The 15,342-nt window shown below is 41.3% G+C and overlaps 1 protein-coding gene across 4 annotated transcripts in view; it reads right to left on the bottom strand.

The window, feature by feature from the left end:
- The window catches only part of KCNK10 (potassium two pore domain channel subfamily K member 10), a 143,911-nt gene that overhangs the window by 34,602 nt on the left and 93,967 nt on the right, over positions 1-15,342 (bottom strand). For all 4 annotated transcript variants that reach the window (XM_004055549.5, XM_055361802.2, XM_055361801.2 and 1 more), the window contains exon 4: positions 7,853-8,013. In XM_004055549.5, the coding sequence (XP_004055597.1) occupies positions 7,853-8,013 (161 nt within the window). The remainder of the gene's footprint in view (positions 1-7,852; positions 8,014-15,342) is intronic.

Here is a 15,342-nt window from a genome sequence, read left to right on the forward strand (position 1 = left end):
AATTCCTGAAAGGCTGGTCACCCTAGAGTGGGACCCAGGAGTGCATCTTAGAGCATATGTACATGACTATACCAGTGCGCAACAATTTTACCATCCACTACTATTCTTGGAGATAAAAGAATGCATTCCAAACCCCCTTTGCAGCTACGAATGGGACCTGGTAACTAGCTCGGGCCAATGGGCTCTACCTGAAGGACAATGCTCTGAAGAGCCAGCAAGCAGCGCTCAGCTGTTTCCCCCACCCTATCTAGCCCCTGAGCCTGAGAAGCTGTCTGGGTTGCAGCAGATCTGGCAGGAGTGGGAGTAGGCTGTTTGTGATAGGCTAGCTTATCTTGATTGATTCAAGGATCCCAACAGCCACCTAATTTATGACAAGGAAGAGGGAAGACATCTTCTCTATGAGTGATCTCAGTGGCTAGCAGTTAATTGACATCTATGTGAGATGTTATCGTTTGCTTACTCCAACTTCTTCGCTAACAGAATTCTAATTTTGCTCATCACAGCAATGTGTTCAGCCCCAAGAGATGAAACATGATTCCTCTGCTCCTTAAGCATTGGAATCACTTGGACAGCTTGGTAAACACAGATTGCTGAGCTCCAGCCCCACCACCCCCACCACCACCACAAATAATTTTCATTTCTAACAAGTTTCCAGTGGATGCCGATGCTGATGGTCCAAGGGATACTGATGCCTAAGGTTGAGGGACCAAACTTTGAGAATCACTGGTTTAAGGCAATACTATCGTCCTTTGTCCGATACTTCCTTTCCTATCCTCCCTTGCAGATGCTAATGTGATCTCATTCTGGTCAATGAGACAGAAGGGGAAATCCACAGGGTAACTTCTGGGAAAGATTTTTCTTCCATAAAAGGAGCTGATGTCAATACAATATTGAAAAAGAAGAAAAATATTGGAGGACTGACACTAACTGGCTTTAAGAATTACTATAGAGCGAAAGTAATCAAGACAGTATGATATTGGAGAAAGAAAAGACAAATAGATCAATGAACTAGAATAGAGAGCCCAAAATAGAACCACATAAATATAGTCAACTTATCTTTGACAAAGGAGCAAAGGCAACAACATGGAGAAAAAAAAAAAGGTCTTTTCAACAAATGGCACAGGAACAACTGAACATACACATGCAAAAAATATGGTGCAGACACAAAGCTCACACCCTTCACAAAAATCAACTTAAAAGTGATCACATACCTACATGTAAAATGCAAAAGTATAAAACTCCTAGAAGGTAACATAGGAAGAAATCTACATGACCTTGAGTATGCCAATTACTTTTTAGATACAACAAACACATGCTCCATGAAAGAAATAGTCGATAAGCTGGACTTCATTAAAATTAAAACCTCTGCTCTGTTAAAGACACTATCAAGAGAATGAAAAGATAACCCATAGATTGGGAGAAAATATTTGCAAAGGATATACTAGATAAAAAATGCAAAGGATATACTTGATAAAGGAATATAATTCAAAATATACAAAATATGGCCAGGCACAGTGGCTCATGCCTGTAATCCCAGCACTGTGGGAGACCGAGGCGGGTGGATCACCTGAGGTCAGGAGTTCAAGACCAGCTTGGCCAACAAAGTGAAACCCCATCTCTACTACAAATACAAAAATTAGCCAGGCATGGTGGTGCACGCCTGTAATCCCAGCTACTTGGGAGGCTGAGGCAGAAGAATCACTTGAACCTGGGAGGCGGAGGTTGCAGTGAGCCAAGATCATACCACTGCACCCCAGCCTGGGTGACAGAGTGAGACTCTGTCTCAATAATAATAATAATAATAATAATAATACATTACACATTATACATTAAATCTCAACAATAAAGAAACAAATAGCCCAATTAAAAAATAGGCCAAAGACTTTAACAGACACTTCACCAAAGAAGATATACAGATGGCAAGTGAGCATCTGAAAAGATGCTCCACATTATACATCATCAGAGAAATGCAAATTAAAGCAAGATACCACTACACACTTAGAATTGAGAAAATTCAGAACACCGACAACAGCAAATGCTGGTGAGGATGTGGAGCAACAGGAACTGTCATTCATTGCTGGTGGAAGTACAAAATTGTATAGCCACTTTGGAAGACAGCGTGGCAATTTCTTATACACCTAAGCATATTCTTACCATCCAATCCAGTCATCACACATCTTTGTATTTAACTAAAGGAGTTGAAAACTAATGTTCAACCAAAAAACCTGTGCACAGAGGTTTATATCAGCTTTATTCGTAATTACCAAAACTTAGAAGCAAACAAGATGTCCTTCAGTAGGTGAATGGATACATAAACTATGGTACACCCAGAAAATGGAATATTATTCACCACCCAGCAGAAATGGACTACAAGCCATGAAAAGACATAGAGGAAACTTTAATCCATATTTAAGTGAAATAAGCCAATCTGAAAAGGCTACATACAGTATGATTCCATCCACACAACTGTATAAGTCCATTTTCACGCTGCTGATAAAGACATATCTGAAACTGGGAACAAAAAGAGGCTTAATTGGACTTACAGTTCCACATGGCTGGGGAGGCCTCACAGTCATGTTGGGAGGTGAAAGGTATTTCTTACATGGTGGCAGCAAGAGAAAAATGAGGAAGAGGCAAAAGCAGAAACCCCTGACAAGCCTACCAAATCTCGTGAGGCTTATTCACTATCATGAGAATAGCACAGGAAAGACTGGCCGCCATGATTCAACTACCTCCCCCTGGGTCCCTCCCACAACACATGGGAATTCTGGGAGATATAAGTTGAGATTTGGGTGGGGACACAGCCAAACCATATTAATGACATTCTGGAAAAGACAAAACTATAATAAAAACATGAGTCATTGTCAAAGGTTAGGAGAACGGGATTGATGAACAAGCAGGGTACAGAGGATTTTTAGGTGAGTGAAATATTATGTATGATACTATAATGGTAGATGCATGTCATTATAAATTTGTCCAAATTCATAGACTCTACAACACCAAGAGTGAACCCTAATGTAAACTATGGACTCTAGGTGATAATGATGCATCAATGTAAGTTCATAAATTGTAACAAATGTACCAGTCTGGTGGGGGATATTGATAATGAGGGAGACTGCACATGTGTGTAGGGGCAAGGGGATATGGGATATCTCTGTATCTTCCCCTCCATTTTGCTGTGAATATGCAACTGCTCTAAAAAAAGATAAATTTTAAGGGAGTTCCTTTTGTATTTCCTGATATGAGGTTGGGTGAAAAAGTGCTATTTGGTCATGAAGCAGCCATCTTGCAATGTGAGTGACAAGTCTGAGGATGAAGAGCTACCATGCCAAGGAAAACAGAGCAGAAAGAGGTAACAAATCTGGATACACCTGACATTGTGGAGCTGACAGCACAAGCCTGAGTCAATGTACCTCCAGGCTTCTTGCTATGTGAGATAAGGGTTCAAATTCTTAACCCATTGTTAATGAGTGTTGGGAGTTATGAAAATTGTCAGAATCAAAATGGGGTTACCTGTGCTTAAAACTCTGACAAACAGAGTCAGGGAAAGCCAGGAAGGAAGGATTCTCATGCACAAATGCCTGATTACAAGAGCTATCATAAAAGACTGCAAAAACTACAGCCTTGCACAAAACCCATCACCGCGTTATGCAGAAAAGCATTTCTGCGAAGACATCTACCCAGCAACTGACTGTCCAACCTTGGACTGGCATCACCCTTGTTATTGATCCTTGTATTCAAGGATAATTAGCTCAAAACAATTATGTAATCCTCTTCATTTTTCCTTTAAAAACCTTTTTTTTTTTTTGCTTTACCTCCCTGAATGCACACATAGTTTAAATTGGCATGTATGTTACCACTGCAATGCCCGTCCCTGAGTAAATATCATTTTCTTTCAATGAGCCTCTCTCTCTATGTTATTTAGGGTGACATAAATGGTGTCAGAAGTGGGATCAAAGTGAGTGCACCTCAGAGGAATGAGAGGTCCCTGGAATTGAGTGCAGTACTGACTGAGCCCTTTCTGCTCTCTGCTTCTGTCTGTTGCCTCTTCTGTCTGGGTGACTCTCCTCTCAGATTCTCAGACTCCCTCCCTTTGGTGAGTTCTTTTTGACTTTATATGTGATTAGATTTGGCTAAAAGGTGCCTTAAGTAAAGAATTTTGCATCCCTCTTGGGTCTGTAAAAGGCGTTTTTGTTTGTTTGTTTGTTGGCAAGCACTTTCTGGTAGAAAAGTATCCTTCTGCATTGAGTACTCTGGTTTCTACAGAATTTACATTCTGTCTTAGTGGCATGTCTTTTCTGGTGAATTCACTTTTGGTTCTTTCTTTACATCTAGTTTAATATGTTATTTGGTCTGTACACCTGGCTTAAAAAAATGTGTGTGGCTGGGCATGGTGGCTCATGCCTGTAATCCCAGCACTTTGGGAGGCCAAGGAGGGCAGATCACCTGAGGCCAGGAGTTCCAGACTAGCCTTGCCAACACAGTGAAATCCCATCTCCACTTAAAAAAAAGAAAATAAAATTGTGAGCATTCTTATTTTAGTTTCATTTGGGTTTGGTTATGCACATCTGCAAATAATTTGGCACCTTTACTTTTACCTTTCCTTTGTTTCTGAACATCATCTGAGAGCAAAATTAAACATTCTAAGTGGTGGTGCAAGAAGGCCATTTAAAAGTGTTGTTTTAAGCTTCTATGATTGTAGTCATATGTTACACAGCAATAGAAAAACTAATGCAGCAGCAAGGTCCTAATTCGGGGTAAAGTGACTGTAAGCCCTTTCAGAAACAAAGCTAAAGCTATATTCTCTGATCAGCTTATAAGCAATAAAGCTGGCAATTTGATCTCCATCTGACTCCTCCATTTCACAGTTAGTTCTGAACTCCAGAGGAGAAGAATTTTTATTTATTCATGTCATAAAAACTCCAATAGTCAGGCATTTTATTATTCTGCAACCAAAAGCATTTCTAAGTAATCCAATATCCCTCAGCAATTCTTTAAAATGAGGATCAGACCTGGGATGTGTTGGAAGGACCCAAAACAGGGTCACCTCAGGATTCAGGCATCTTGAAGACCAACTTTATATTTACTTTATTTATTGATTGATTGATTAACACAGGGGCTCACTCTGTCACCCAGGTTGGAGTGCAGTGGCACGATCTCAACTCACTGCAACCTCCACCTCCTGGGTTCAAGCAATTCTAATGCCTCCATCTCCCGAGTAGCTGGGATTATAGGCATGCACCACCGTGCCCTGCAAATTTTTGTATTTTTAGTACTGACAGGGTTTCATCATCTTGGCCAGGATGGTCTTGAACTTCTGACCTCAGGTGATCCACCCACCTCAGCCTCCCAAAGTGCTAGGATTACAGGTGTGAGCCACCATGCCCGGCAGAAAGCCAACTTTAGATTTTATTTTTACTCCACCGTAAATCCTCTCTTCCCAAGAGCTGAGGGAAAACATAACAGCTCAAGAGAAGGGCTTAACACTCATTGAGCAGAAGAAATACATTAACCTTCCCCCATGAGAACTAAAAATTCACAACCCCAAGCTTTGTTAGCTTATACAATTTTCACTTCTCAAATAACCACCTAAACATAATTGGACTTTTAAATGTAGTTTAAGTCAATGGCAGAAAACTGAGATTTTCTACCAAAACTTTACATGCAGCAAGCAAACTGCTGCAGGATCAGTTGTTCGTATATTTAGGAAGTGTGCTTACATTCTCCCTGGAATTCGGTCACCCTTTCCAATAGCACCCTCCAACACTCAGCAAATGCATTCATTGTGCGCTGCCCATTCAATAATATGCAACTGTCTTGCCTTCCTAAAAGAATCTTGATCTTTGATGGCGCTGCAAGAAGCTGAGTGGACAATCAACATAAAGATGAAATGTGAGGTTTCTAAGGCTCTGTATCAGAATCTGTTGATGGTCCATTTGAGAGGCAGCTTCAAGGGGAAGGAGAACCATATACTCTATTTGTAGTCGGAAATTCATTAGGGGAGACTAAGTCCCTAAATTTAGTAGCAGATGTCCAGATGATTGCAACCTCTTCCATCACTTCAAATATAGTAACTAGAATTTTTTCTGCTAAGGAGGATTTCAAAAACTTTTAGTCCAATCCTTTCTTCTACAAATAAGGAAACTGAGCTCTAAAGAAGCTACATAAAAATAAAAATGCCAGATCAGTCATTTCCCCAATTGAATCCTGTTCTGAGTGTTCAAACCACCAGATTCTTTTTTCTCTAAGTCAGAGGGCCATGAGGCAGCAGCTAAAAGGGTGCTTCCAAGAAATTCAAAAGAGTTCTTGGAGACAGGGCTGCCATGTCTGGTTTAGGAAGAACTAAACATCTGAAAAGCAGGGAAGCTGAGCACTGATGGTTTCCATGGAGACTACTGGGGAGCCCAGGTGCACGGTCTAATGAGGCCACCGGCCAGCCAGCATGAAGGAGCAAAGGCTGTGGGACATTCCAGTAAAACTCACACACCACAGAGCTCCTCAGATGAAACCCGGATGAGTGGCTAGCCTGCCCATGAGGGCTTCTCTTGGAGAGACACACAGAAGCCCTGGGCTCTATATGTTTGCCCTATATGACAAGCTCTTTTCCACACATTATTTCATTTAATCATCACCAAAACCTGACAAAGTGATTCAAATTCTATCCCCTTTTGTGGATGAGTAAACTGAGGCAGCTGATCCAGGATCAGTGAGATTATAAATGGCTCACCCAGCTATGGTGCCTCGTTCCTCCCATTCTACTCTTTTTAAAAAGCCTCTGAAACTGCTCATCTGAAAGCTCCCTTGCATTCTTCTAAAGAGAAGTATGAGCCATTATTGCAGAGACAGCCTTGAACTCAAAGTTTAAGAGTTCTTAGAGGGGGAAAAAAGCACAGCTTTAGAGCTTCCAGCTGATCTGTCTTTGGCCACCATTCCTAGATCCTGGAAAAGACCTCAGAATGTCATTTTTAAATATTAAGTCATCATAAGAAAGCATTCCCTGAGGAAGGTTTGAAAGACTTGAGAATTAGGTCAGCAGTGAGTAAGAGAGCAGAAGTGACCTTACATCTGAGCAAAACAGGTGTTCTGTGAAAGCATACGAATGAGTGAGAGTTAAAGGGCATTGGGAACCCCGGTTTAATCACTCAGCCACTCATGCCTGCAACTAATGCCAGGAATAATTTATTAATTAATTTTAATTTTAGTAAATAAATTCCTTGAGTTGAGATAGTAGTCTCTCGTTTAAAGATAAATATTCCAGAAAGGAAAAAACCCACTAAGGCAATAGCAATCATCAACAGTTCAGTAGGAAGTAGTACATCAGGATGCCATTTCTGAGGGAGCACTCAGCAGTGAGAGATGGGAGAGAGAGACCATTAGGAGACAGGTGCAAAGCACAGAGCAGTGTCTGGAGAAGTCAGGCTTCTGGAAGAAGCAGGATTAGCCTGAAGACACTGTGCTTGAAAACAAAACGGAGTGAGGGAGTTCCAACAACAAAATGGATGGATTTACAGTTTTCTACATCATTACAAACACAGTGAGGAACCCCATCTTCCATCTTGAAGGAGAAACTGAGCTTGTCTCACCTCTTCAAAAAATCTGTGTTGGCAAATCCATACTTAACCCTCTTGTGTTGTGATTGCAGAAATATCACTTTAAAATAGGAAGCTACTCAAAGAAGGGAGTTTAGGTGCAAAATGTTTGACTTCCATTGGCCAAAACAGAAAATACAATCATAACATTAAAAATATTCCATTAAAAGCAGACAGTGCCCCTGATACTGCCTCCTGGATCCTCTCAGGCTAAAGCCAACTGGATCGCAGTGGTTAGAATTTAAATATGACACAGTACTCACTCGAAAGACCTTCTCCACTCTTGCAATGCTTTTCCCAAAGATGGTTCCAAGTTGGTCTCCAATTCCAGCCAATAAGAAACCAAAGAGTGGAATTCCAAAGATGGCATATAAAATACAAAAGATTTTGCCTCCTTCAGTGCTCGGAGCAATATTCCCATACCCTGGTGAGAAATATGAAAAAGAGGGACAGTGGCAGAAAAATTAGCAAACTGACCAAAGAACTCACAGACTTTTTTAAAAGTTTGTACATTCCCCCACCTTATGAGCTTTAGGGAGTAGAACTTCATTTCAAAGGCCCTCTACAATTCGCAACAATGTTCCATTGCTTCTCTTCCTTCTCCCCTTATAAACGGTTTTAAGGTTTCTTGGATATTAACACATTTTAGGAAATTCATGGTCACTCAGAACTTTCATTTTCATTTCTGACAAAAAGTGATACCACCTTTTTCTGAAACACCAAGCATCATGGGCATGTCTAGTTTAGCGAGACCTGAATGTGTGGGAAGGAATCACCATTGCACTTATTAGATTTGACGAGAGCTTCTTTTTCACAGTCTTACCCATGGGCTCCACCTGGCCCGACTGTGGCTGTCTTGAAGGGTGATGGGTACCCCATATTAAAGAGGAAATGTGGTCTAGTACAAAGTTAGAAAGGACTCATGAATTGTACAGCCTTACCCTGGGAAGTCTAAAAACAGGAAAGAATAGGGAAGGGAAGGCTTTGTGCTGTCTCTCCCCACTGCCAGTGAAGTTTCACCCCATCTGGTTCTTTTTTTCTCTTTACTGGGAACTCCACATCATCTCTGAGTCCTACCCCTCCTCCCAACTACCTCTTGCATTGAGGGTAATAAGATGTTAAAAGTTTATTGATGGATGTTTGAATACAAGAGAAACTTTTTATAGTCAGGTCTACTAATATGTATTTCAAATAGTGCTTTGAAAATACCCGCATCTGCATTCTTAAGAGTACTGCCATTACATAAGTAATTTATGTACAATGAGTACTGGGCTTACCCTATATGGATGAGGCTAAAGAAAGTATTGCTGGAAGAAAAAGTCCTATAGCATTAGCACACTTTATATGGAGATGAAAGTCTAAATTAATTAATGTTCATTTTTGTGCCAATTGATATTACAATCTTATGTTAAAAAGTATCTAGACAGTAATCTAACCATTCTCCCAAATCTGGGTAAATCATGTGGGGCCTGTTTCTGAATCCATTCAATGAGTGAGTTATTGGGTCCATGGTTATTGACAGGTTGGGAATGCAACATGATAAAAAAACGTTGATGGTTAGTCCATCATTCAGCCACCCACAGGCCTGCAGAACTCACGGTTGCCTTCTGCCTTCGGGAATGAGTCACCTGGATACTTTCCTTTGCAATCTTCTGTTCTGAATCATTCAAACCTCTTATAATAATCTAAATTACAGCTTCCATTTCTAAAATGAGTGTTCAGGCTAGGCTTCCTCATCTTGTATTTCCTTTACTCACCAGGATTTTGATTTAAATATGTAAAAAGCTCTCAGAACTTTTTTCAGGTACTTTCAGGAACTTGGACAAAATCATTTTTCCAAGCATTCCCCTCTAGAATGGTCGAGCTGACATTAAGCTAGCCCTATTAAAAAGGAAATAAATGAGCCTCTACAGTTTCACTTTATGCAGGTTTATGGTGACTCTTGGAAACATCCAAGTAACTTGTGAAAACACTGAAGACCCCAGCTTGACTGTCTCACAATAGCCTAACTTTGGGGAATATAGGTTGTCCAAGTGTCTCAGAAAGAAATATATTGCAGACATAGGCAAACAAGTGGAGGCTTGGAACTGGATGAACAGGCATCTCATTAATCCTGACAAGTGCTACACCCCCTTCCTCCAGCTTTCAGAGATGACCACCCCCACCCACCTCCTGGGTAAGGCACTGTGGCTTACCACGGAGCACCAGGGAGAAGTGAGGAGATGAAAGATCTGGATCCAATTCCACCTCACACTACCTGGTTCTCCTTAGACCCACTTAACATCTGCAAATCCTAGTGTCAGAGGTACTCAAGGAAAATGCAGGGGGGAATAAAATCAATGGACTGTAAAGTACTGTACCAATGCAAAGTATTATTATTATTATTATCATCACAATTGGTTCCTTATTTGTTCAGTGTTTTGTTGACTAGAACACAAAAATAATATTAAAGCTAAGTTCTTGGGTAAGAGCATGAGTGATGCAATACTCAAACAAGCCTTTAAATATATTCACAGCCATCTTTCTTTGGTGACACACTGCCCAGTGGACAGAAAGTCATCATTCTTGAGTGATGCTGTATCTCATGCATGGGCATGTGTGTGAGTGTATTTGTGCTCCATGCCTTTGGTGAACTATAAGGAGAGACTGTTTGACCCTCAACACTGTCACTCTGGGAAAATGCCAGCACTTAACACTTTGGAGCTTTGCTCTGAGGCAATGGGAAGACCACATTTCTGGATTTGGGGATCTAGTTACACCCCGCCTGTCTGACTGCCCTGCTCATCCTTCTAGAATGCTTGGGTAGAACTTTGAAGTAAGGTGTGACAGTTGTCTGTAGGCTCTAGAACTAGAGACTACACAGATTTCTGTTCTGATTCTTCTATTTACCAACTCTCAGGTCATAGGCACATTCTTAATCTCTCTCCCTCACTTTCTTCATCTAAAAGACAAGGCTATTAAAGTGCCTACCCATAGCTATTAAAGATTAAATGAGTTACATGCAAAGCAAGAGTTACATGTGAAGATTAAATACCTGTGAAATATGATGCAAACTAAGCACCCAGTTTGCCTTGTGCTTTACTGTGGGAAGGAATTGTTTCTGAGCAATATGTCTCCAGGAAAACTCAGTCCCAGGAGAAAACAGGCAGTTGATTCCTATCTTCCCTCCAGAAACTTCACTGTTCTCCCATAGCACCCACAGCATCAGGTGGTGACTTTCAGCAGAAGACAACCAACTCCACAAGGGCAAACAGCCAAGGGGAGGCTGTAATGAACGCACAGCACCAGGATGAGCTCAGATCTGTTCACCTCTGGCTAGAAAAGAGTTCCCTGTTTTTCAGGAAGAGAAAGCTGGCATTTAAAGAGGACTTGTGCCTCAGGAGTGCACACAAAGGCTTCCATTTGCTGTTTACATGCCAAAGTCAAATCTTGGCCCAACTGTGTGTTGTGCAGCCCTACTTGTTTAGTTGAGAGTGTGCTTTCTTATTATGGTCACCAGTCTGTCTGCGCAGGCAGGGCTGCTTTGTGGATGTGCACCCTGTGCAGTCCCACAGGGCCCACACTTAGATGGGTCCTCTGCTTGGTTTAATGCTCTAAGGGACCCCACTTCAATTTGTACTGGGTGCCACAAATTATGTAGCTGGTCCTGGTGAATCTAGCTGGACTCCATTGCTTACTAACTATGAAATACTGGGCAAGTTATTTAAATTCTCTGGGCCTCAGTCTTCTCATAGATAAAATGAGGCTAATAACAGTACCCACCTCATGTGGTTATGCAGGATTAAATGAGATAATGTATGTGGAGCACAGTGCATGTTAACTAGGAAGAACTCAGTAAATGTTAGCCATGGTGATTGCTCTTTTCAAAGGCACGGGTTAAACATCCCATCTAAATCAAGTGGGGCTCACACTCATAATCTCAGCACTTTGGGAGGCCAAGGTGGGAGGATCACTTGAGGCCAGGAATTTGAGACCAGCCTGAACAATATTGTGAGCCCTTGTTTCTACAAAAAAAAAAAAATTTTAATTAGCCTGGCATGGTGGCGCACAACTATAGTTCCAGCTACTTGGTTGGCTGAGGCGCGAGAACCATTTGAGCTAGGAGTTTGAGGTTACAGTAAGCTATGATCACACCACTGCACTCCAGCCCAGGCAACAAAGCAATACCCCTTCTCTGAAAAATAAAAATAAAAATAAAAAATAAACATCCAATCCAGTGCTGGGTAAGTACCAACAGGTGCCTCGATAGTTTGATAGGGACAACCCTTAAATGAGGCTGCCAGGCTAGTGACGCAGTGACTGGCTACCACCTGGTCCTGACCAGAGGCTCTCTCTCTGATGTGGGTAGAGTCAGGTGGCTCAATCTGAAAATGCCTCACAGACTAAAATCTAATCGCATTTCACAGATATTGGTAAGAACCTGATCACTCGCTGTCCTTCTACAAATGACAGCTTGTGAAAAAGCATCTGCACATAGAAGTGAGCATCATTCATCCAGCTTAGAAAAGCTAGTTACGGGGGACCCACCAGCTGAGCCAATAATCAAAGGCAGGTGGGACTTTCTCACGTTGAATTAGTTACTGAGAAAGGGACTAGGGTGCAGTGCAGCCCTGTCATTGACAGAGCAGAGTCTGCTCTTCCTTCTGGTGTGGCTACTGGTCTGGAGAAGTGCCTGAAGGTATTCTGTTTGCTATACACTTGTAAATCTTTCCATATATCTCAGCACAAGAAAAACCTTCTTCAAAAAGAAGTGCTTTGATATCCTCAGATAAAAGGGACCTCTGATACTAAGGAGTAGCGCTGCTTTTCAGAAAAGATTCTATTATTCCCAAAGTGTGTCTATACACATTCTACCTAATAAACACATTTTTTACGTCTGAAAAGTACATAACCTTAAGCTGCTCATGAGAGCCTTTCTGGAAAGAAATTTGGCAAGCCTTTCATTTCCTTTGACAGAGCAAACCCTTGGTAACCTTTCCAAGGAAACAACCAGAGATGAAGACCACACTTCACAACGTTAATACCATGGTGTTACACTATTACTAAAATAGAAACAGCTTAAGTTCCCAAGAATATGTGATTATAGTGTGAATAGTGGATCCAATAGAAACCAGCAAAGAATACGCTTTTCAAAGAACTTTAGTAATACGCAAAAATGTCTGCAATATTACGTTGCAAATTTTATGATCGCAAGGAAACAGGCCAATATTTGTGTATTTCACAATTAATGAAATACACAGCTCCTCAGCTCTCATGGTTCCTCTTTCCTGACTCCTAACTAGTGGAAAATTGCTCAGGAAGAACTGGAAGAATTGCTGGGCTCTGAGTTTTCTTATAAACCTTGAGACCACATGCAACAAATGAATTTACCACTAAGTAATTGGAAAAACAATTATTTCTGCACCTCATTATTCTTACTTACATTGTATTAAGGGCTTCTTTGGAATTCTCTAACTGTATGACTCTATAAAAATCCTCCACTCTGGAGTTAAAATTTAGCCAGCTAAATGGTGTTCAACTTACAATACATTATTTTTCAATTAAAAGAAAGAAAAAGTGAGAGAGAAAATTGTGTTTTCTAAATTAAATAGAACAAGGACCCTATCTCTAGTGTTAACACTGTACAATGATACAGAAGTGGACTCTGCATTTTACTTTTGGTTTTGATGCACATTTGTTTTGCAGTAGTTTCCTGTTCAGCATCCACCTTCCTTCTGATTTTTGGGAAAGACCCCCTTCCTATGCATAATTGGTATGACACAGTGTCCTGCCTCCCACCACAGAGGAAACAGCCTCCTAGGCAGCCAGGATGTGTGCACATGAACAAATAGGATGGCTCTGCCTAAGACTTTAAATCAAGAGTCAGTGGCTCAAAGATGATGACAGATGGCAGCTGCAGCAGCCAGCAGGCTCAGTCACTAGCTGTGGAGGTCAGAGGATATTCACTGGCCCTGCATGAGCTCTGACCCAAAGCATGTATTGGGATGTTTTCACTTGCAGGTAATAGAAAGCTCAACGCACACTCGCTTAAACAATGAAAGAAAATATATTGACCCCAGTAAATAGAAGGCGGTTTAACATTTATTTCTTAACACTTCCTGGGTAGCACCATCCAGAGCTCAAATGATGTAAGCGAGACCCCATTCACCACTCCTTTTCTTCACTCTGCTTCTTTAGTGTTTGATGAATTCTAGGCAGAACAACCCAAGGGGAAAAAAATGACTGGCAGTGCCTTAGGCCTGTCTCTTTCCAGACTTACCTTTAGTAAGAAAGAGAGGTCATTTCCTCCAAAGCTCCGGCAAAAGCCCCTAATCCAGATCATATGTCCATCTTTGAACTAATAATTGTGGCCAAGCACTGGATTTCTTAGTCTAGACAAGGTGATTGTTCACCTGAGGCCTGGGGACAAAGCATGGGGAAGGGAACCACTGGGGATATGACAATGAGGACATGGGTAAGTGAATGGAAATCCAGGCTACAGAATCCAAGGGCTAAGAGCCATTTGCTCAAACTCAAAGATTCCGGTGTAAGCACACACACAAAAAAGGGTAAAAACCGTCGCATATCAAACGTTCTTCATTAGGCAGATGGAGCCACCGTTCCTCAGTCACATAATATTATGTGGATCAATAAACATAGTTGTTCAATAAACCAAGTTCCTGGATTCCTAACAAGCTAACACAATAAATACCATTAATGCACCTTCCAATGTTGCCATAGTGTTTTTCAATGCAGCAGACAGATCATTCATTTAGCCATGTCATGAAAGAAGAAAATTAGGAGTTTCCTTCAATATACACAAATGTCTCATGAATCCAATACCGGGTACCAGAGAGCATTTTCCAAAATGTACTTCTTGAAGTGGCCTAGACTTTCTCAATTTTAATTGGTGTACAATAGATCCTCCTACAATGCGTGACACTTTTTCCCAGGTTAACAATCTGCTGAACACAATGAAACCTGACATTGGTCTTCTTCGATCCACTACAGCAAGGCCCTCTGGTGTTGTTCAGGTTGCTAACACTTTTTGCCCTTATACTAAATGATGTCAGGCCACCCAGCTTCCTTTGTTGGACGCTGTGAGTCTGTGGATTAAGCTGACCTAACCTGGCCTAGAGTGCCAGAAAAGGCTTCTAAGCCCCAGACACACTGGTGTCATGGGCATCTTGAATACTTTTAATAGCTAACACCAGTATATTTGCAGATTTGCAAGTGTAAACCTAGCATGTCATATAATTAGATTAAGAGTGTTTCTAAATAAGAATGGCAATTTTCCTTCATCCAAAATGTTCTTGTTGCATACGACTTTCTGGATTTCACCTAGAAACAACATAGGTCCTGAAGGCTAGATCTTAAAACAAAAGCAAAAACCTGTGCCTCTAAACCAATCGTTAGCCTCTGAAATTTGCGCCTATAGGAAGTTGATTGTCAAAACTGTGCCTCAGAGGAAAGAACCTCTCAAAAGGCATAGCTGGGCTTCAGAGAGCAATAAGGCAGGGAGTTCCTCCTAGAGAGTATAAACAAGTTTGAATGAAAGAATTTCCCCCACCAGGAGGGCGGGGGAGCCTCTCAATGCCTGTCCCTCATTGCTGTGGACCAGTGACTGCTGGGTGTCTCTCCTGCTTCTGAATGAAGATTTTTGTTGCAGTGCTACTTCACAATTGTATGTGGGCAGAAAACCCTCAAACTCATTTTCAGCAGAGCTGGAAGAAGGATATAATCCAGAGATTCCAGCATATGTGTAAGAACTACC

The sequence above is a fragment of the Gorilla gorilla genome, chromosome 15 (genome assembly GCF_029281585.2).
Source record: "Gorilla gorilla gorilla isolate KB3781 chromosome 15, NHGRI_mGorGor1-v2.1_pri, whole genome shotgun sequence".
Lineage (NCBI taxonomy): Eukaryota > Metazoa > Chordata > Mammalia > Primates > Hominidae > Gorilla > Gorilla gorilla.